The sequence below is a fragment of the Mirounga angustirostris genome, unplaced genomic scaffold (assembly GCF_029215605.1).
Source record: "Mirounga angustirostris isolate CCGP_5_RB_7025 unplaced genomic scaffold, mMirAng1.0.hap1 SCAF_11, whole genome shotgun sequence".
NCBI classification, from domain to species: domain Eukaryota; kingdom Metazoa; phylum Chordata; class Mammalia; order Carnivora; family Phocidae; genus Mirounga; species Mirounga angustirostris.
Genome location: NW_026991719.1, coordinates 48,872,802 through 48,896,399, shown reverse-complemented (window position 1 = coordinate 48,896,399; position 23,598 = coordinate 48,872,802). Strand labels below are relative to the sequence as shown.

The window sequence follows — 23,598 nt, the reverse complement described above, 5'->3', positions numbered from 1 at the left end:
ATGAAAAGATACTCACCATCACTAATAAGGAAATGGAAATCAAAACCACAATGAGATATCACTTGACACCTGTCAGAATGGCTAAAATAAGAAATGCAAGAACTAAATGTTGATGAGGATGTGTTGAGAAAAGAAGCCTTGTGCACTGTTGGTGGGAATGCAAATTAGTGCAACAATTGTGGAAAACAGATTGGAAGTTCCTCAAAAAATTAAAAATAGAACTACCACATATCCAGTAATTCTAGTACTGGGTATTTACCCAAAGAAAATAAAAACACAAATTCAAAAAGATATATGTACTCTTATGTTTATTGCAGTATTATTTACAATAGCCCAAATTTGGAAGAAACCCTAGTATTCATCAATAGATAAGTGGGTAAAAAAGATGTGGTATATAAATATATATACAGGTGAGGCTTATGTTTAAAAATAAGTTGACATATTATAAAGCATAATTACTGTTGAATAAAGTTTTCAGAATAATGAGACAATTTTGTATAAATGCAGTTACATAAATAATATTAAACATCTAATAGATATGATGCCAGCTTATCTAATCAGTAAATCTACATAAGCTCAAGAAGTACACACTCAAGTAGAATAAAATTGCATTATTGTATTAAACTTGATAACTCAGAAGACATAGATATTTTTATAAAACAACATTATCAGTCTTTTTTTTTTTTGCCGAAGATTTACATAAATCACATGAACCAGCAAACTTAAAAGATCAGCAACTTAATGTAGACTGCTATATGCAGACGAGGTTATATACAAACCTAATGGTAACAATATATCACAACCCACTAATAAACGTGCAAAGAAAAGAGAGAAAGAAATCCAAATATATCACTAAAGAAAATCAGCAGTGAAAGAAAGATAAGAAAGGATCAGAAAAAATCTTCAGAAACGAGCACAAAAAACTAAAATGATAAAATAAATACATATCTTTCAATAATTACTTTGAATGTAAATGGATTAAATGCTCCAGTCAAAGAATATAGGATGAGGGTGCCTGGGTGGCTCCAGCTGGTTAAGCGACTGCCTTTGGCTCCGGTCATGATCCCGGGATCTTGGGATCGAGTCCCGCATCGGGCTCCCCCTGCTCTGCGGGGAGCCTGCTTCTCCCTCTGCCTCTGCCTGCGACTCCCCCGCCTATGTACTCTCTCTCAGTCAAATAAATAAATAAAATCTTAAAAAAAAATAGGGTGACAGAATGGATTAAAAAAAAAAAAACAAGACTCATCTCTATGCTGCCTACAACTCATTTCAGACCTAAGGATACCTGCAGATTGAAAGTGAGGGGATGGAGAAACACCTGTCATGCAAATGGATGTTAAAAGAAAGCTAAGTAGCAAACTTATATCAAACAAAGTAGACTTTATTTTTTAAGTTTTTATTTGAATTCCAGTTAGTTAACATACAATGTAATATTAGTTTCGGGTGTACAATATAGTGATTCAACACTTCCATACAACATTCTGTGATCATCACAACAAGTGCACTCTTTAATCCTGATCACCTATTGAACCTATCCCCCCACCCACCTCCCATCTGGTCACCATCAATTTGCTTTCTAAAGTTAAGAGTATGTTTCTTTGTTTGCCTCTCTCTTTTTGTCCCTTTGCTCATTTGTTTTGTTTCTTAATTGCCACATATCAGTGAAATCAAATGGTATTTGTCTTTCTCTGACTGACTTATTTCACTTAGCATAACAATTTCTAGCTTCATTCATGTACTTGCAAATAGCAAAATTTCATTTTTATATGGCTGAGTAATATTCCATCATATATATATACCACATCTTTATCCATTCATCATTCCATGGACACTTGGGCTATTTCCATAATTTGGCTATTGGAGATAATGCTGCTATAAATATTGGGGTGCATATATCCCTTTGAATTAGTATTTTTGTATTCTTTGAGGAAAATTCCAAGTAGTGCAGTTACTGGATTATAGGGTAGTTCTATTGTTAACTTTTTGAGGAACCTCCATACTATTTACCACAGTGGCTACACAAGTTTGCATTCCCACCAACATTGCAAGAGGGTTTCCCTTTCTCCACTTCCTCACCAATATTGGTTGTTTCTTGTGCTGTTGATTTTAGCCATTTTGACAGGTGTGAGGTGATATGTCCTTGTAGTTTTGATTTGCATTTCCCTGATGATAAGGGGTGTTGAGCATCTTTTCTTGTGTCTGTTGGCCATTTGTATGTCTTCTTTGGAGAAATGCCTGTTGATGTCTTCTGCCCATTTCTTAATTGGGTTATTTGTTTTTTTGGGTGTTGAGTTTTCTAAATTCTTTATATGTTGTAGATACTAGTCCTTTCTTGGATTTGCCATTTGCAAATATCTTTCTGCATCCCATAGGACTGTTTCCAGGATTTAAGCCTCACTGGGTGCAAAAACTCACAAAATTCAGCCCCTCTCATTTTCCCAGCCAGTGGCTATGGGGAAATGTTCTCCTTGTGCATTCCCCTGTGTGCTCCCTTCTCATTCTCTCATCCTTCATTGTGACCACAGCTCCCTCCTCTTTGCAGCATCCACAATCCTTTTCTCAACTAAACCATGTCTCCAAACTTTCTACCTTCTTTGATATGGCCTCTTCTCTCCCTGTGGTTGCTCTGTTATGCTTCAGGCTGATTTCTGGGGTATTTAGGATGACTGATAGTAATCTAGTTGTATTATTGGGACCAGGTGAACCTAGGGTTCTATTCCACCACCATCTTCTTGGGTCAAAGAAAGTAGACCTTAAAACAAAGACTATGAGAAGAGACAAAAAAGAACACTATATAATAATAAAGGGGACAATCCAACAAGAAGATAAAACAATTGTAAATATTTACGCACCCTACATAGGAGCACCAAAATACATAAAACAGTTATAACAAACATAAAGGATCTAATTGATAATTATACAATAATAACAGGGGACTTTAACACCCCACTTACATCAATGGACAGATCATTTAAACAGAAAATCAAGAAGGAAACAATAGCTTTGAATGGCACACTGGACCAGATGGATTTAGCAGATATATTCAGAACATGCCATCCTAAAGCAGCAGAATACACATTCTTTTCAAGTGCATACGGAACATTCTCCAGAACAGATCACATAGTAGCCTACAAAACAAGCCTCAACAAATTCAAGAAAATCATACCACACATCTCCTCTAACCATAAAGCTATGAAACTAGAAGTCAACTACAAGAAAAAGATTGGAAAGAGCACAAATATATGGAGGTTAAAGAACATGCTACTAAACAATGAATGCGTCAACCAGAAAGTCAAAGAAGTAATAAAAAAGTACAAAGAAACAAATGAAAATGAAAACACAATGGTCCAAAACCTTTGGGATGCAGCAAAGGTGGTCCTAAGAGGGAAGTATATAGCAATACAGGCCTATCTCAAGATACAAGAAAAATCTCAAATGAACAACCTACCCTTACACCTAAGGGAATTAGAAAAAGAACAACAAACAAAAGCTAAAACCAGCAGAAGGAAGTAAAAAATAAAGATTAGAGCAGAAATAAATGACATAGACAAGAAAAAAAAACTAATAGAACAGATCAATGGAACTAGGAGCTAGTTTTTTGAAAAAATTAATAAAATTGATAAACCCCTACCCATATTTATCAAAAAGAGAAAGGATTCAGATAAAATCACAAATGAGAGATGAGAAATAACCAACACCACGGAAATACAAACAATTATAAGAGAAATATTATGACAACAAATTGGACCACCTGGAAGAAATTGATAAATTCCTAGAAACATATAAACTACCAAAACTGAAACAGAAAGAAATAGAAAACTTGAGCAGACCTATAACTGGCAACAAAATTGTATCCGTAATAAAAACAAAAACAAAAAAACCTTGCAACAAACCAAAGTCCAGGGCCAGATGGCTTCACAGGTGAATTATACCAAACATTTAAAGAAGAGTTAATACCTATTCTTCTCAAACTATTCCAAAAAACTGAAAAGGAAGGGAAACTTACAAATTCATTCTATGAAGCCAGCATTACCCTGAAACCAAAACCAGATAAACACAACACTAAAAAAGAGAACTACAGGCCAATATCCCAGATGAATATAGATGCAAAAATTATCAATAACATAATAGCAAACTGAATCCAAGAACACATTAAAAAAATCATTCATCACAATGAAGTGGGATTTATTCTTGGTCTGCAAATTCAATATCCACAAATCAATCAACATGATACATACATTAATAAAGGAAAGGATAAGAACCATATGATCATTTCAATAGATGCAGAAAAAGTATTTGACAAAGTTCAACATCCATTCATGTTAAAAACCCTCATCACAGTGGGATTAGAGGGCACATACCTCAACATAACAAGAGCCATGGAAAACCCATGGCTAATATCATCCTCAATGGGGAAAAACTGAGTGTTTCCCCTATAGTCAGGAACAAGACAAGGATGTCCACCCTCACCACTTTTATTTAACGTAGTACTGTAAGTCCTAGCCTCAGCAATCAGACAACAAAAAGAAATAAAAGGCATCCAAGTTGGCAAGGAAGAAGTAAAACTTTCCCTATTTGCAAATGACATGACACTCTATATAGAAAACCTAAAAGATTCCAACAAAAAAACCCAAAAAACAAAAAACAAAAAACAACTGGTAGAACTGATAAATTCAGCAAAGTTGCAGGATACAAAATCAACATACAGAAATCTGTTGCATTTCTATATACCAATAATGAAGTAGCAGAAAGAGAAATTAAAGAATCAATCCCATTTACAATCACACCAAAAACAATAAGATACCTAAGAATAAACCTAACCAAAGAGATGGAAGACCTGTACTCTGAAAATTATTTTCCAGTGGGGGAAAAATTATAAAACACTGATGAAAGAAACTGAAGATGAAGGATAGAAATGGAAAGACATTCCATTCTCATGGATTGGAAGAACAAACATTGTTAAAATGTCTATACTATCCAAGGCAATCTACACATTTAATGTAATCCCTATCAAAATACCAACAGCATTTTTCACAGACCTATAACAAACCATCCCAAATTTGTATGAAACCACAAAAGACCTCAAGTAGCCAAAGCAACCTTGAAAAAGAAAAAGAAAAGCTGGAGGCATCACAATTCTGGACTTCAAGTTATACTACAAAGCCATAGTACTCAAAATAGTATGGTACTGGCACAAAAACAGACATATATATCAATGGAATAGAATAGAAAATACAGAAATGAACCCACAACTGCATGGTCAATTAATCTTCAACAAATCACTGAAGAATATCCAGTGGGAAAAAAGACATTTTCCTCAAATAAGTGGTGTTGGGAAACCTGGACAGCAACATACAAAAGAATGAAACTGGACCACTTTCTTACACTATCACAAAGATAAACTAAAAATGGATTAAAATCTGAATGTGAGACCTTAAACCATAAAAATCCTAGAAGAGAACACAGGCAATAACTTCTTTAACATAGTCAATAGCAACTTCTTTCTAGGTTTCCCTAAGGCAAGGGAAGCAAAAGTAAATATAAACTAGTGGGGCTTCATCAAAATTAAAAGCTTCTGCACAGCAAAGGAAATAATCAACAAAACTAAAATGCAACCTATGGCATGGGAGAAGGTATTTGCAAATGATGTATCTGATAAAGGGTTAGTATTCAAAATATATAAGAAAAACTTACAAAACTGAACACCCTAAAAACTAATAATCCACTTCAAAGGATATTTGAGGTAGAAATAGTTAAAAACACCAACTACCAAGATTATCTGCCATGTTAAATAATCAATGACATCTATTTTGAGCACATTTTGGCATTTCATAGGTCTAAATTTGGAAAACTTTTTACTTTTTACTATCTTCATGAAACTTCTGAAAGCCAGATGGTATTAGATAGATGACCAATGTTGTAATAACATCTATTTGAAATTTTTATATTACTAACTGTAATTGGAAAATACTAGGTGTGTTTCAAAATTGCCATTGTGCTTTTATCCAGATGTTGTCAACCAAAGACACTTAGGAAAAAACAAAACACTTGGCTATAAAACAAAATTAACTTCTTTCTCTGTTGTTGTTTCAATTTTATTTTCTTATTTCCATTTTTGGGAAGAATCCTCAATGATTTTTATAAATCCAGGTACCACTTTAACTTTGACGAATTTTTGCCCCAAAAGAGATCTAAAGTCTTGAAGGACAATCAGGATCATTTTGCAAAAAAAAATCCTGTGAGCAGTGAGTTTTTACAATACTCAGTAGATTTAAGCAGTGAAAAGGACTATCCAATGCCCACTATAAAAATTGAATAAAATATAAGCCAACCAAATTTTTAGGGTCTCATCTAAAAACTCAGTGTTGTAGACAGTCTTCTAAAAATGGACTATAATATGCTCTAAAATACATAAGATTAATCAGCAAGATTACATAAACAACAGTGACATACCCAAGTGGGAAAGTGAGTCCTCTAATAACAAAAAGAGAAAAATAAGTTTTACTTAATCAACAACACTTTGAAAAGTGAGACAATAAAAAAATCTATGACATCTTTTTTCTTACATCATGGCATCTGATACAATTTTTATTGATACTATTGATAATTAAAAATAAAATAATAATTAGCTCTAAGAAGCACAGGAACATAAGGTAATTTTACGGGGAAAAATACTAAATTTCTTAGAAACACCAAGTGCTAAATTTAGTATTAACTAGAATGCCAACATGAATTGAGAGGAAAAAAGTACTCACTCCATCCAGCAGCACATAATCTAAAATTGGAAATAGCCTAGAATAAACTGCTGCTCTATTAACTGAGTCATTGCCTGTGGAATTTCCATTTCAGCTCTCTATTTTGGCTGATTTCCTCGTAAACAAACATGTGACCAGCTACTTTCTTCCACATCCAGTGTAATGTAGTTTCACACTGACTGCAGCATAAACAGGAAAGGGAAATAGGTCCTGATAAAGATTAATAATTTCTTGGTTTTATCCCAAAGTTAGAATGCTTGAAGAGTTGAAATGTCTGTTTTTGCTACCATTTGTAGTTATTTTGCATCTTGAAAACAGTGTTGCTTGTCCCTAGAGTTTTATTTTGCTATGGTGCACTTTGTTCCCCTTTCCAAATGTATTAAGCTACCTATATTTAATTCAGAATCTTAAATGCTTGCTTGATGATTACCCTGACACTTACCACATGATTGGTGAATTCTCAGGGTTCTCCACGCAGAATTCCAGCTCTCAGTCCTAAATATCACATTAAATTTATGTACCCTTCTTTTCAACTAGTGTACTTGCATGAAATAATTACTTTCTAATTAAAGTCTGTGGGTTTTTTTTTTTTTCAGAAAATTAAGTTTTCTTTTGTGTCTAATATGATTTTATTTAGCTTAATGCCATTTATTTGCATGCTAATTCATTTGAAAATTTTATTTAGCTTAATGCCATTTATTTTCATGCTAATTCATTTGAAAATAAACAATTTCAAAATATCACTTTCAGATATATGTATGCATGTATGTGTGTGTATGTGTACATTGATGAACACTGACTATATCCAGAATTCTAATCTAGAATAACTAAAAATAAAGCAAAATTTAAAATTTATTTCCCAAAGGATTTTGCTGTAATTATTTAAGCTACCATTCAAAGTTCTGTGCAAATTTTAATTTAGGATAGTTTACCCTAACTGCTGCATCCCAGATTAAATTTTAGATTCTCCAAATTTTTTGAAACAGTTTTTGATAATATGTGCTTTGAGTTTTTCCTCAATGCTATAATCCACATTCTGAGAATGGCAACTGCTATTCTATTTAAATCTGTATTATTCCAAAATGTAAACATTTAGAACTTGATTATATATTATTTTCATTACCTAATTTTTTCTTTGTCTATATCTTAATGTGTATGAGCACAAAGACAGAATTTGTCAATTATGTGCTCAAAAATACTTGTTTAAATGAATTGATTAAATAGACTTTTGTGTTATAATTTATAGTGTTTCACACAGAGTAAGGACTCAGTAATTGTCAGCTGCTTAATAAGCTGGTAACAAGAGATATTCCCAAGGGATTCACATCCTACTAGTGTTCTTAAGAATCATTGACTACTGTCCATGGTTAGGATTATTTCAACTAGTTTTTAAATGGTTTATTCATTCTCTCCTTATTCACCTTTATTAATATTTGCTTATGTTGAAAACAAAAAACATGGAAGAAAGAAATCCAACAAAAATGTGAACAATGTGATAGGAAACTATGTGGAGGCTTACTTTTTATGATGGAAATATTTTAAAATATAACTTATTTACTCTCACTTTTTCTTTGGACTCCATTCCTTCTGAGTTATCACCAAGAGTGGTAAGGGTAACAATAAAAAGGACAAAATATTTTGGGATAATAGAGGATGTTATCCTGTGACTGAGTTCTCATATTGTATCAGTCAATGACATAGGGGGTTATTAGGAAAGAGCCCCAAAGATCACATGGAAGTTAGTTTTAGACAATCCTAGTCCTGTCTCTTCCAGTCTGAGAAAAATGCAGGTAAAACTTAATCTAACAAGGTTTATATTGAGGAAATATTGAAATGGATGACTAAACTGCATCTCCCAAATTATAGAGAAATGATTTATTATATTACTAAATACCATAAAGTATCTGTGGAATATCCAAAGTAGGGAAGCGATTATTGTATAATCCACAATATGTATAGAGTAGGTAACTATAATTTATCACTTCCCAGTAATTAAACATGCCTTAATCATCTTTCCATAGGTACTCCTGAAAAGATTTCAATACCCTTCTTGTTCATGATAATGAAATGTAATTTTTACAGTCTCCAAGAAATCCCTAGTCATTTCTGATCTTGCTTTTATAAGATTTATTTTTTTATTTTAGAGAGTGAAAGAGTACAAGCAGGGAGGAGGGTAGATGGAGAGGGAGAGAGAAAATCTCCAGCACACTCCCTGCTGAGCACGCGGAACCTGATGTGGGGCTCGATCTCATGACACCAAGATCATGACCTGAACAAAATCAAGAGTCGGTCAGTTAACCAACTGAGCTACCCAAGCACCCCATCTTGCTTTCTTTTTCTGATGGATGTCTCATATATTCAATGAGTCACCAAGTTATATTTGTTTCCTCAATTTGGGAATATCCCTAATTAAGCTCTCACTTCCTGCCATGATTTCTCTTCAGGTCCTCATCACAGCACTCTGAAATTATTTTACAATAGACTCCTAAATGATTTTATCTCCCCCCCATCAAATCTACATTATGTATTTCTACTATATTAAACTTTCTATTTATTTATCACTTGACTTCCTTTCTTAAATATCTTCACTGGGTCTTAACCATGCCCATAATAAAGTCCTATCCACTATGACTGATTTTCATAGCTCTTTAGAGTTAGGCTCCCTACCGGCAGTCTAACCCTAACACCCAGAACTTACCAAACATGAGCCCTGAACTAGATTGTCTTTCCCAGTGTTGTGTGGCCTATTCCATTTCAAATTCTTTCTTGTGCTTTTCTCCCTGGCTAGAATTCATCTACTCTCTTTTCAACATAACTAAATCTAACCATCCATTAAAGCATAGATACTGCCCCTCCTTTTCCTCCAAACCATTAACTTGGTGTCTGAAATCATGTGTCCTGGTATTGTTTAGTTGTGAAATATTTAATATGTGAATTCCTATGTCCTTTCCAAAATTGAGATGTGGCTTACATTTTACTCCTCTTATCTATATTCCTAGTACTCTACCTTGTATTTTTTATGTACTCAGTAAATTAACTTGAAATATACTGTGAGGTTCCTAGCTTAAAAACTGTTACCAAAGACCCAGATCTGACAAATATAAAAATTCATTTGTAGTATGTGCTTTGCTCTTTAGATGGAGTTGTGTTCTAACAAAGAGTTTAGATAATCTGTTCTCTAAGTCCCCAACACATTTTATTTTAATTGCCAAGAAAATCTTTTGTTCAAAAGCAATATATACACAAATTTCAGTTCAGCTGTATATTTTAATTAGCACATATTTTGAGTGAACTGCATCTAAATTATCATCAAGTGGATCTGTTTGGTATCAATAATTACTAAGGGATTATGAGTATTCCCAAAAAGGGAGTTAATCAATGTTTAATCTGGAATCAAAGAATAGTCATGAATACCCTGTTATACCAAGTCTTTTTTTAATCCACAAAGAAAAGCGATCCTCATATTCTATCAAGTTTCACTTCTACTGAAGACTTTGAATTGTGCAATACTATAATGAAATAATGATAAAAATGTCAAGATTAACATATTTTAACTCATGATGAACATGTTCAACAGAGTTCCCTGGATGCAAACCTTTCTGCAAAGCATTTTGTTACTGTTTTCAATTGGCAAAATTTTCATAAACCAAGGATTTAAGAGGCATCGTGAGGCAAATGAGAAAACATTGAGTCATGTCCCATTATTTTTTTTAAAATGGCATATTTATGCCGACACTAACAGAAATGTAGCCATTACGTTTGTAGTCACACTTCTGACTATAATGTCATGCCATTGTCACCATCATACTGGGAAAATGGTATTGGAAAAGAAATTTTTTGAACAAATTGATTGAAAGAAACTGTGTGAGACCACAAAAAATTACAAGATATTTTAGCTTCAAGAAAGTAAAATTTGTCCATTGAAAATTCCACAGAGGGGCTCCTGGTGGCTCAGTGGGTTTAAGCATCTGCCTTCAGCTCAGGTCATGATCTCCAGGTCCTGGGATGGAGCCTTGTGTTGGGCTTCCTGCTCAGCAGGAAGTCTGCTCCTCTCCCTCTCTTTTTTTTTTTTCTCTCTCTCCCTCTGCCCCTCCCCACTACTTGTTCCCTCTCTCAAATAAATAAATAAAATATTTTTTTAAAAAAAGAAAATTCCACAGAATATAATAGATCTAATGGTAGGACAGAGGATCGAGGGATTAAAGAAACAAAATGAAATAATTTTAAAATATTCTTATGGTTGTATATATTAACAGATGCCTATAACCTGCATGTTTACCTCAGGCCTCATATTCCTATCTGTAGGAAAAGAAAAAAAAATCTATTTAAGAGGACTTAACTAATGACAACACATTTCCAAAATGGGCTTAAAATTTTTCCAAAGTGCTGAGACAGAACTGTTAAATGGTTAGAAACAATCATACTCTGATCACTTTGTTGAGTTACAAATTTATGTATATACTTCTTGCTTTTTCACTGAATGAGCACAACCAATTTAAAAACCAGAAAGATAGTACAGTTGCATTTCAAAGTGGCAAATTATAAAGTGCACTACCAAAGTGCTGTAACTGTCATCCACACACATCTACATGCAACCAGTAATGGGTTAGAATGTTTCAGAGCAACTAAGAGTGTTTGCTAGCAGAACAACATGGTGAAAAAATTTAGAAACGTAAAAGAACATGTCTTATGAAAACCTTACATAAAAATATCCCCATTATCATTTGATTTATATGGAAACACACTGACATCTAAATCCAGAAAATAATTTTGTACTGCATACTCAGACTTGCAGTAAATACTGTGACTAAAAAATGGGCCATGAGGGGAATGGCTGAGAGATGGTGACCATGAAAATGACCTGTCTAATTAAAATTTAAAAAGAAGAGATCATGACATAGACTGAAACGCACATGTTAGAGAACTGGTTGGAGAAAGAGCAGAGCAGGCAGAAGGGAACAAACATCAATTACAGTGGAACAGAAAAAGTGGTTATAAATAAAAGTAATCATGAAACTCAGAAGAATAAAATGGGAATTGATAGATATATATGTATATATATAATAAATATAAAATTCATTTATACTGTGAGTTAGGTAAATTTTAATTTTTAATATTATAAGTTATAGTTAAAATTTTGCCACAACTATCTCACAATATTGTGAGGCTCAAATACAAGTTGTGAAAGTGCTACATAAACTATAAAATGCTATACTCACGTAAGACAAACAATATTTACTCAAAATGCAAATGAAACCTCTCATTCCAACTCAGGGAGAAGGCAAGCAATGAGCTCTCTGGGACACAGAGGGTGAAAATGTCACTCTGATCCATTCTCAGATTTTCTTGGAATCACAGGCTCTATATATTCACTCTATGGGCTGGCTTTGAATGCAGAGCAAAGATAATATAATTCAGACTAATGGACCTGGGGGCAATGTTACAGACGAAATGTATGGAGAAAAATCCTTCTTAATTTGTGGAAGAAAGATATTCCCTTCCTGCTTCTTAACGTTCATAAACCTTTTTGCCTGCACAAACGTCATATTTAATTATGCTGATTTCTCCTCTTTAAGGAAGGAATGAGAGGGGCAGGAGAGGTGATAAAAATTCACTAAAACATGCCAAAACACATAACATTCTATGCCCAAAACTAACTCCTAGGATAGAGAAGTAAGTCTACAATGCACCAAATGAACTGAAGCTTACTGATGCTAAATGACTTATATAAGGCCACTTATTCACCACCAAATCAATATTTCTGGGTCTGAGTCATATCAAAGCTCTGGCATGTTCTACAACACAGGCTTCCATAAAAAAAAAGAAGAAGCTAGAAAGATAAGGAGGTAAGCAGAACTAACCCATATTTTTAGCTTTCTTTTTTTAAGCTCTAACACTAGATTTTAGAAATATTTTGACATTCTGTAAAATTTCCATTATAATTTTAAAGTTAAACACCAGTTCCACATTCTCTGATCATTAACTCTCAATGCATTTTCATTACATTAGAAGCGCATGCAATAGTTAATCATGGTAAGATTTCCTAAAATTTTCAAGAAAGAGCACAAAATCATTAAATACAGAGTTAAAAGACCTTAGAAACAATCTATTCAAACCACCTCATTTTATAAATAAGGAAATTAAGGCTCAGATAGGTTAAGTGACTTACTCAGGGTCACACAACTTGACAGTTCCAGAGTCAAGATCATAAATTAAACATTTAGTCCAGAATAGCCTAAAAATTGAGTGTAATTCATAAGAATAAGCCACGTGGCAAGGAATTAATAGTTCATACCAAAAATGAGCTGCCAGTCACTGTGATAAGATCTGTTTCTTTCTGAGAACCATGGTTTCCTGCTGGATTGGAGAATCCAAACTGGGTTTCTTCCTCCTGTCCAAAGAAGTCAGAGTCAGGATGTACATTCCATTCTGCTTTGGTTGGCGGCAGTAGTTCTGAGACACTGTTTTCACAAAGGGTGCTTGAAGGAGTCAGAGCATCTGTGTCCACTGTTAGCTTACTGCTGGGGGTCAAAGCTTGGGGCTCTTGACTTGAGTTTTTCATAGCCAAAGAGCCCAGAGATGCCAATGGCCCCACACTTAGACTTGGGACATCATCCATATCTAAGGGACTCTGCTGAAAACCAGAGGCTGTCGTTCCAAAAAAGAGAGAGGTATCCAGACTTTGAGGAAGGTCACTGGTGGCCATCAAGGCCCGAGGGTCCACAGCCTGCCCTAAGGAATTATTACTATTAGCAGGGAGGCTCCCTGCCAGAGTTGAACTCACAGAAGCCACATCAATAGTCAAGATTCCAGAGTTCACCAATGCTGTGTCCAGCACTGCAGCAGAACTACTGCCAGGCACATCCGAGAAGAGAGACACTAGCTCTGCATCACTGAGATCACTCTGTCCCTGGCTGGTAAGTTCACTGCTGGGCGTAAGAGAATTCGCAGCTTCTAGCTGAGCTAAGAGATCCTGGCCGAGGTTGTGCCTTTTGGTCATGTGGGTCTTCATGCTGTGCTTGGATGTGAAGAGTTTATTACAAGTAGAGACTGGGCAACGGCTTTTCCAAGTGTCCACGTCCTGTAAGTGTTTCTTGGAGTGGATGTAGAGACTACTGCGAGCAGAGAACCTGGCACAGCAGCCTTCCACAGGGCACACAAAAGGCTTTGTGCCCAGGTGGGTTATGCTGTGGCCTTTCAGATGCTCAGCCCTTGTGAAAGATTTCCCACAGCCTTCCACAGGGCACATGAACCTCCGGTCATCCTCGTGCTTCCTTTTGTGCCTTAAGAGTTTGGACATGCTGGTGAAGTTCCAGCCACAGCCGTCAAAGTCACAAAGGAAAGGTCTCTCACCGGTGTGGCTCCGCAGGTGAATTTTCAGGCGACAAGCCTTGTCGTACTGTTTGCTGCAGCCAGGAAAAGAGCAGGAAAAGAGTTCCTGTTCCCTGAAATGGGCACGGTTATGGGAAAACAGGGCACTCACTGTGATAAACGTCTTCTTGCAGCCAGAAAACGCGCACTGGTATGGCCTCTCAGGCTCGAAATGGCTGCGCTGGTGGGCGCTGAGTTTGGCCTGAGTGGGGAAGCTCTCCTCGCACACCTCGCATTTGAACGAGTTCTCCTGCTCATGGCCCTTCATGTGCGCCTTGAGGTTATACACCGTGGTGAAGCTCTTGCCACAGCCCTCCGCAGGGCAGCCAAAGGGCCGCAGTTTGTCGTGCGACTGCAGGTGCCTCTTGAGCTTGTAGGAGGTGGTGAAAGTCCAGCCACAGCCGCCCAGGGGGCACTTGAAGGGCCGCTGGCCCTGGCTGCTGCTGTGAGTCAGCAGGTGCACTTTCAGCTGGTGCTTCTTGGCGAAGGTTTGTCCGCACTGCGCCTCGGGACACAGGTACAGCACCACGCCCGGGCCTGGGCCCAGCGGCCTGCGGGGACTCTCGGCTGCGGCTCGGCCCTCTGCCTCCTCCTCAGGCGCGGGGGCGGGCGCCGGTTCAGCTGGCTCCGCCAGCAGGAGGTCGGGCGGCAGCTCGGGGCAGTCGCTGGGCTGCGCGGCGTGCGGGACCCCCGCTTGCGGAGCCATCAGACCCCCAGGCTGAGGGGCAGGCGCGACCCCAGGCTCCCAGGCCGGCGGCGGGGGCGTGGCCAGGGTGAGGACACCGTTCTCGAAGCGCAACAGCAGGTTTTGGTTGTGGATGGTGACGGTGCCCGTGAAGGCCGCGGCGGGTCCCAGGCCTGGGGCGGGGATCGGGTTTTCAGCCGGGGATGGGGCGGGGATTGCGGACAGGCAGCGGGGGCCTAGCGCCTGGCGGCCCGCGGGATTCGCGCCGTTCTCACCCTGCTGGAGCTGTGGGACCGACTCGGCCTCCTCCCTCCATACAGGCCCTGCGGCCTGGCCGGCGCCCGTGGTCTCCACATCGCCACCCGCCGGGTCCAGCAACACCAGGAAGAAGTCATCGCCGTCGCCGTCGCCGCCGCCGCCGCCGCCGCCAGCGTGATCCGACCTCGGCGCCAACGGGCTCGGGCCCGGGCCCCGTGAGGCCGCTCTGGCCTCCTCGTGCCGCCTCCCGGGCCCGCCATCTTGGGGGCCCCGGAGCAGCAGGAGGCGGCGCGCGGGGACCTGGCCAGCCCGCGGGTCAGGGCCGCCGTGGAACCGGCTGGCGCCCGCGGGGCTGCCAGCACCGCCGCTCTGTCGTGTCCCTCGAGGCGGGAGCAGCCTCGGGCTTTCCATCTCCGCGTCGGTGAGGCTCCACTGGAACCAGAGCCACGGAGGAGGCGCGACCCCGCCCCCTGCCGCGGGCCTGAGCACGTTCCTGAAAGGAAAAAAAAAAAAAGTGCAATGCGCAGAAACTGGCCCTATCAGATATTAAAACGTGTTTAACGACACAGTGATTTAAATATTCTGGTCCTGGGTCTCTGGGACAGAATAGAAAGCCCAGAGGCAGAGCCTGGTATGCACAAATAAGTTCTACATTCAATATTTGTAGGAAATCAAGGACGTCTTCCCAGATAATGGGGAAATGAAAGTTCACCTGGTAAATGGTGCTGGAATACCTAGCAATCTATCTGCTAAATGCAACTTAAATCTGTACATCACTGTATATACCAAAATAAACACCCTCAGCCCCTCCCGGTGGTAAGCATGGTGATTTTTTAAAAATTGTTTACTGGATGGCTGCCTGGCTGGATTTATCAATCCAGTGAGAGAAAATTCCTGGGACAATACACTATGTGTCAACATTAAACTACCATAGTGCTAGCAAATTATGCTGAAAATGATTTTTTTTTTTTTTCCTGGACAGCTTCCATATCCAGAACTGTCTTGAGCAAGGTCCTCAGGAAAATTTGTTTTATAGTTATTTATTTATTTATTTATTTATTTATTTATTTATTTATTTATTTATATTTTTTGCCTGCTGATACAGAAATTAGAATGAGTAAGAGGTGGAGCCAAAACAGATTACCACTGTTCAGCCTAGAAGTGCAAAGCCTGGAAGATGAAACAATTTATATTGAATCCTGGAAAACCCACCCCACCCCTGGGTTCTTCTAAGACGGTGCACAAGCTAAACCAACTCTTTGCCATTACACCATGGTAAATTTCATGTCCAGTCCCACAGCATTCCTTAGCTAATTCTAGATTCTCCAGCACATGGAGGTCTCTGGACAGGAGTACCAGTTAAATGTGATAAGATTAAACCCTAAGTCACTGTTATGGACTCTGCTGAGAAAAATACCCATATGACCGTGTTCAATAGTCCTGGTGTGCCGCCTTGCATTTCAGTGTGGTGGCCCAATCTCACTGTAATGGATTTGGCCTGTGAAGCCTAATGATTGTATTAATGATGATGATGATCTTCTGACTTGTCTGTCATCTGTGATTTGGGAAATGATATAAATAGAGGGTGAAATATCTAGCAAGGGAAAGGTTTAGGGTAATGACTAGATTATGGGGTGCATATAGTTTAAATAATCCCCACTCCCCCCTTTTTAGTGATAACGTATACTTGCGGAACACTTGATAGAAAGAAAAAGTTTTTCATCCCTAATACTCTAAACCTCATCAAAATTTTTACTTCACATATTTTCCTTCCATTACATTTTTTTGCAGGAAGCCATATTTAAAATCTGAGGTATAGAGGAGTGCATGAAACATATCTGCCAGGTTTAGATAATTTGTAAAAACAAACACCCGTGTAACTAGGAGCCAGGTCAAGAAATAGACCATTGCCAGCTTTCCAGAATACAGACACTGTGTTCCTCCCAATCACAACCCACACCCTTTCTTAGAGATATAGTCATTATCCTGACATTGTGAGTATTTCAGTGTTTTTCTTTATAGCTTTACCACTTGTGTACACATCCCTAAATAATACCATTTATATGAATTTATATAAATAAATCATACTGCATGCTTCCTCTGATGGCTTGCTTCTCTCACTTGTATCACTTATTTGAGAGATTCATCCATGTTTTTCAGAGTAGCTATAGATTCTTTGTCTCCATTGTTCACTAGCCTTCCAGTGTATAATTTTAGTGAAGCAATCATGAATTGATTGAACATCCAATTCTACAGTGGATGGGCACTATGGTTGTTTCTAGTTTGGGACTATTAGTATTAACAATGCTGCAGTGAACATTCTTGGACATTTCCCATGGAATACATGTGTAAAAGTCTCTTGGGTCTACCTCCAAAAATAGAATCACTAGGGTATGAATATCCTCAACTTTTCTAGATGATGCCAAATTGATTTCTGTAGTAGTTGTGCCAATTTACAGTCTCACCAGTAGCATAGAGAGTTCCTGCTGCTACACTTCTTCACCTACACCAAGGATTGTCAGAATTTACTTTTTTTTTTACTATTACTAGTAAGCTTTTGCATATTCTCATATTTATGAGCCTTTTGGATTTTCTCTTCTGTAAAAGGACTGTTTAAGTTTAATTCTGTCAGCCATTCTTCTATTTTCCATCTACACTTATTCATTTATTGAGTTCTTTACGTATTTTAAATACTAGTCCATTGATTATATGTGTGGTCAAAATATTCCCTTGCTTTGTTGCTTGAATTTTCACTTGATTTATGCTACACTTTGCGATCATATGCTATACAGTCAAATTTATCTTTCTTTTCTTTATTATTAGTGCTTGTCTGTTTTTAGAAATCTGTCTCTTCCTTGGGGCTATGAACATATTCTCTGTATTGTCTTCTAAAATATTTACAGTTTTACCTTTCACAGGTAAGTCTTAATCCCCCTACAAGTGATGTTTATGTATGGTGTTGAGTAGGGTTCTGGTTTCCTGCCCGCCCCCCCCCCCCCCCCCGCGCTTTGGATATCTGATTGTCTCAGTAAACCACGTTTGAAAAGTCTGCTTTTTTTCCAACTTATTTACAGCAACACGTGTCATAAATCAAGTGTCTATGTATATATGGGCTAGTTTCTATACACTCTAGTAAATACCATGGCTCTTTTTATTTATTTGAAATACCACATATCAGTATTAATTGCTACAGATCTGAAGTCAATCCTGTTATTTGGATAAGGCCAGTCCATTCTACTTTGTTCTTTGAAGGTGTTTTGTTATTTTTAGCCCGTTTTGACTCCATTTAGATGATCAATTCATTAGAATTTCAACCAAAATCTTGTTTGAGATTTTAATTAAGATTGTGTTGAACTTTTAGATTTGACGTCTTTTCAATATTGAGTGTTTGTTTTTTGTTCTCTCTTTTAATGATTAAAGCAGCAGGACTGTCCATTTCAGTACTCAAAGATAGAAAAATTTGGAGTGGGGGTGGCCCTCTCAAAGGCTGGAGTTCACACCTCACTGGAGAAAGTATAGGAGAACCTATTGGATGGCAGAGAAATTTGCTGGTTTGTGGGCACCAGAGCTGGTTTGCAGAACCAGAGCTGGGCTACAGTTGCAGGGTGAGCAGGAAGTAACACTTTGGAACACATCAGTGTAGACAAGTGACTAGTGGCTAGTGTGTGGGCATGTAGTAGGAATAAGGATGCTGGTGGAGTTGGAGGCCTGGAGCCAAAAATGTCCTGCATGCAGGATTAGAAGGGCTTTGGTGTTGGGAGGGCTACAGCACTGGCAGAACTACAGATGATAAACCTGTTGTTGGGCAGGGGGCGGGTGGGGGGCAGTAAAGAAAGCAAGCAGAGAGAATCAGTGGGCAGGTGGTTTGGAGCACAGGATGTCTCTGTGAAGAAAGTCATAGCAAGCCAATCAGCAGGCCACACCAGGATTGTACATTCAATGAGGAGTTGTTCTTGGCTCATGCTTGGGGCAGAGCACTGAGGATATCCTCACACACACACACCTCTGACAACCAGAAATAACAGGAGAGGCATTTTCTTCAATGTCCCTCCAGTGTCTTCTCCTGAGAAAATAAAACATTGTGTCACTTTGAAGGAGAGATACTTAAAAATTGTGTCTATTATCAGAGAGCATGTTTTGATGGGTGAATTTAGAGTAGAGAGGCAATACTTTAATAATTGGCTTCAGGGGCGCCTGGGTGGCTCAGTCTGTTAAGTGTCTGCCTTCAGCTCAGGTCATGATCTCAGGGTCCTGAGATCAAGCCCTGCATCTGGCTCCATGCTCAGTGGGGAGTCTGCTTCTCCTTCACCTTCTGCCCCTCCCCCTGCTCATGCTCGCTCTCTCTGTCTCAGTCTCTCTATCTCAAATAAATAAGATCTTTAAAAAATTTAAAAAAAATAATTGGCTTCATGTCCTTTGTCAGTTTAAGGGATTCACTTCTATTCTTAGTGTGCATGAATAGCAGGCAACTTACCTGCCACGGTTATTATTAGCTCACCCAAGGAATAGTATCATTCTGTTATTTCTCTGGTAAATTAATGATTAAAGCAGCAGGACTGTCCATTTCAGGAGGTTTAATAGATTGCTTAGGATTCTTGGTGGACCCAGGCTTCCCTGGCCTGAACTGAGCTTTGCTGCAAAACCCAGGCTTTGGCACAAGGGGTTGTCATGGAGCTAGGGCAGAGAGCCTGTGAACCCTGAATTCTAGTCCTACCCCGGGCTTGTCTGCTTCACCTGTAAGGAGAATATAATAAGGTGAGATTGCCTTGAGAATAGAGTACTTTATACCTTAAATGCTGCTCTGCATTCCTGGTAGCTGCACTTAAACTAAACAAGGAGAAAAGGTGCTTGGATTTCATTTAAAATCATACCCAGGGGCGCCTGGGTGCCTCAGTCGTTAAGGGTCTGCCTTCAGCTCAGGTCATGATCCCGGGGTCCTGGGATCGAGTTCCACATCGAGCCCTTGCTCAGCCGGGAGTCTGTTTCTCCCTCTCCCTCTGCTTGCTGCTCCCCATGCTTGTGTTTGCTCTCACTCTCTCTCCTTGTCAAATAAATAAATAAAATCTTTAAAATCATGCCCAACAGAGCCCTGTCCATGGAGAAGCAGGACAGAAGATTCCTGTGTTATACTTACAAAGTGTATATATTTACCATTGTTTATAATGTGTGTGGTTCCACTGTACTTATCTCAACTGGTTTTAGGCTCTAAAGTGGACAAAAACTGATGGAGAAAATGGCACATATTTTTACCATTCTTAAGTGGTAAGCAAAACATTCTGTAGTGATTGACTTGTAACTTATATTGAGGAGAAACATTTTAATTTTAAAAAAAAGCTTTTTATTTCTGTGTGCCTATATTTAATAGAATTAGATAACACTAAATCAGGAGAAAAATATTTTAAATGTTGCTCATTCCTGCACTCTTGTACTCTCTTCCTAATACTACCAGTGTGTTAAGCATATCCACCTCTTGGGCTCAGAAACCACACAAGACAAATCGGCCCACAGCTTTCTTTTCACACATATGACTGAATTCACTTCTTATTCCAGGCACCCTGAGACCTTGTACATGAGGACCTGTGTGTGAACGGGGAGTTTGTCCTGTAAATGCTGGTTGGAACTGCTGCCTGGTCCAGCTGTCTTAACTGCCACTCTGGCAATGGTGAGATACAAATGTATATCTGAAACCTTTAAAAAAGTTTTTAGTTATTTAATATACAGGGTTAGATTAGTTTCAGATATAAAGTATAGTGATTCAACAATTCCATATATTACCTGGTGCTCATTAGGACAAGTGCACTCCTTAATCCCCATCACTTATTTAACCCATCCCTATACCGCCTCCTCACTGGTAACCATCAGTTTGTCCTCTATAATTAAAGTCTCTTGATAAGTCTTCCTCTCTCTGTTTTTCCCCTTTGCTCCTTTGTTTTGTTTCTTAAATTCTACATATGAATGAAATCATAGGTATTTGTCTTTGTCTGACTTATTTCACTTAGCATTATACGCTCTAGCTCCATCCATGCTGTTACAAATGGCAAGATTTCATTCTTTTTTATGGCTGTGTAATATTCCATTGTATATATATACACCACATCTTATTTATCCATTCATCATTTGAAGGACACTTCGGCTGCTTCCATAATTTGGCTATTTTAAATAATGTTGCTATAAACATAGGGATGCATGTATCCCTTTGAATTAGTGTTTTTGTATTCTGGGGTAAATACCCAGTAGTGTGATTGCTGGATCATGGGGTAGTTATATTTTTAACTTTGAAACAGTCCTTCATACCATTTTCCACAGTGATGTTGAGCATCTTTTCATGCATCTATTTGCCATCTGGATATCTTCTTTAGAGAAATGTCTGTTTATGTCTTCTGCTCATTTTTAATTGGATTATTTGATTTTTTTTTTGGTGTTGAGTTATATAAATTCTTTGTATATTTTTGATACTAACCCTTTATCAGATATGTCATTTGTAAATATCTTCTCCCATTCATTAGGTTGCCTTTCATTTTGTTGTTTCCTTTGCTGTGCTTTTTATTTTGATGTAGTCCCAATAGATTATTTTTGTTTTTGTTTCTCTTGCCTCAGGAGGCATATCTAGAAAAATGTTGCTATGGTGGATATCAGAAAAATTAATGCCTTTACTGTCTGTCTACTAGATGTTTCCAGTTTTTGACTGTTACAAATAAAGCTGCTATGAATAGTCATGTGCAAGACTTTGTGTGGACATATGCTTTCATTTCTTTTAGATAAAAGTTTAAGAGCAGTGATATGATAAGTATATGTTTATCATTTTAAGAAATTGCACAACTGTTTCCAAATATCCATAACCACATGTATTCACATTATGTAGTCATGGAGCCCTAGTATTTTCAGTCTTTTTAATTTGAGCCATTCTAATAGGTGTTTGTGTCATATCATTTTAGTTTTAAATAGCATTTTCCTAATTATAATGTCAAGCATCTTTTCATGTGCTTAATTGCCATCCATTTATCTTATTTGATGAAGAGTCTGTTCTAATATTTGCCCATTATAATTGTGTTGTTTGCTTACCACATATTGATTTTTAAGGGTTCTTTATATATTCAAATTACAAGCCCTGTGATGGTTACATGTTCCACATATATTTTCTCCTGTTCTGTGTTTTAATTTTTATTTTTCTAATAGTGTCCTTAGTAGAACAAAATATTTTAATTTGGATGAAGTCCAATTTATTGATTTTGTCTATTATACTTCATATTTTTAGCAACCTATTTAAGATACTTTTACCAAATCCACATTCACTTAAATTTTGTCCTATTTTTTTCTTCTAAAAATATTGTAATCTTAGCTTTTACATTTAAGTCTAATATCAATTAATACTTAATTCTGTATATTGTGTAAAGTAAGGATTGACAATCATTTATTTTAACTTATGGCTATCCATAGGACATCCCTGATAACACTATATTTCCTCCACTGAATTAGCTTTGCACCTTTGTTGACAATCAGTTGACTATATCCATATGGGTTTATTTCTGGATTCTCTCTTCTGCTAAATTGATCTATGTGCCTACCTTTATGCCAATCCTATACTTTTTTCAATGCTATTGCTTTATAATAAGTTGGAAACTAGCAGTGTAAGGCCTTCAGCATGGCTATTCTTTTTCAAAATACTTTTGGATGTTATAAATCCTATGCATTTCCATATGAATCTTAGAAATTGCTTCTCATTGTTCAGAGACAATTCTTTATAGGTCTCATATTTCTACTTGAATTCTGATTAGAGACATTAACAGCTTTTTTTCCAAACTATTTTTCAATGCTAATTGTATAAAAAACAGCCTTGGAAGAAAGTAGAAATAGTATTTCTCTCTGGGACAGAGGGCATATTTATGTGCTATTCAGGAACATAAAGATAGTACTCTGAGGATGTTTGCTAAATGTTTCTATTTATTTATTTATTTATATTATGTTCAGTTAGCCAGCATATAGTACATCATAAGTTTTAGTTGTAGTGTTCAATGATTCATTAGTTGCATATAACACCCAGTGCTCATCCCAACACATGCCTTCCTTAATACCCATCACCCGGTGGAATATTACTCAATCATCAGAAAGGATGAATACCCACCATTTGCATCAACATGGATGGAACTGGAGGGGATTATGCTAAGTGAAATAAGTCAAGCAGAGGAAGACAATTATCATATGGTTTCACTCATATGTGGAACATAAGGAATAGAGCTAAAAGTTCATTTAAAAAGCCCATTTAAAATAATGGAGTTTCCTACGTTGTAATGCAAACCCATCGTCTGCATATCATACATCTGCAGTGCTTCTTATCACTAGCATGGGACTTGGGGACTGAGGGTAACCACTGCAAAGAAGTTCATGCTGCCTGCTGTAGCATGAGTAATAAGCCATCCTTTTTATATCTGACTCAGGTGTCTTGTATCTTCTTCTAGCATCTATAAAACTGCCAGATCAAATTGTTAGTTTACAAGTAGGGTAAAAACTTACACCTTTCATAGTTCTTGA

At 37.7% G+C, this 23,598-nt stretch overlaps 1 protein-coding gene across 1 annotated transcript; it reads right to left on the bottom strand.

Moving 5' to 3' along the window:
• Positions 1 to 694: 694 nt before the first annotated feature.
• On the bottom strand, positions 695 to 15,562 carry LOC123842067 (zinc finger X-linked protein ZXDB). The gene has a single exon (XM_045871500.2). The coding sequence runs from the start codon at positions 15,478 to 15,480 to the stop codon at positions 13,045 to 13,047; it is 2,436 nt and encodes an 811-aa protein (XP_045727456.1). The 5' UTR covers positions 15,481 to 15,562; the 3' UTR covers positions 695 to 13,044.
• Between the last annotated feature and the right edge of the window lie 8,036 nt (positions 15,563 to 23,598).

What these genes read in the sequence shown, in the direction of transcription:
- LOC123842067 (XM_045871500.2), bottom strand. Translation starts at nt 15,480, where the DNA reads ATGGAAAGCCCGAGGCTGCTCCCGCCTCGAGGGACACGACAGAGCGGC.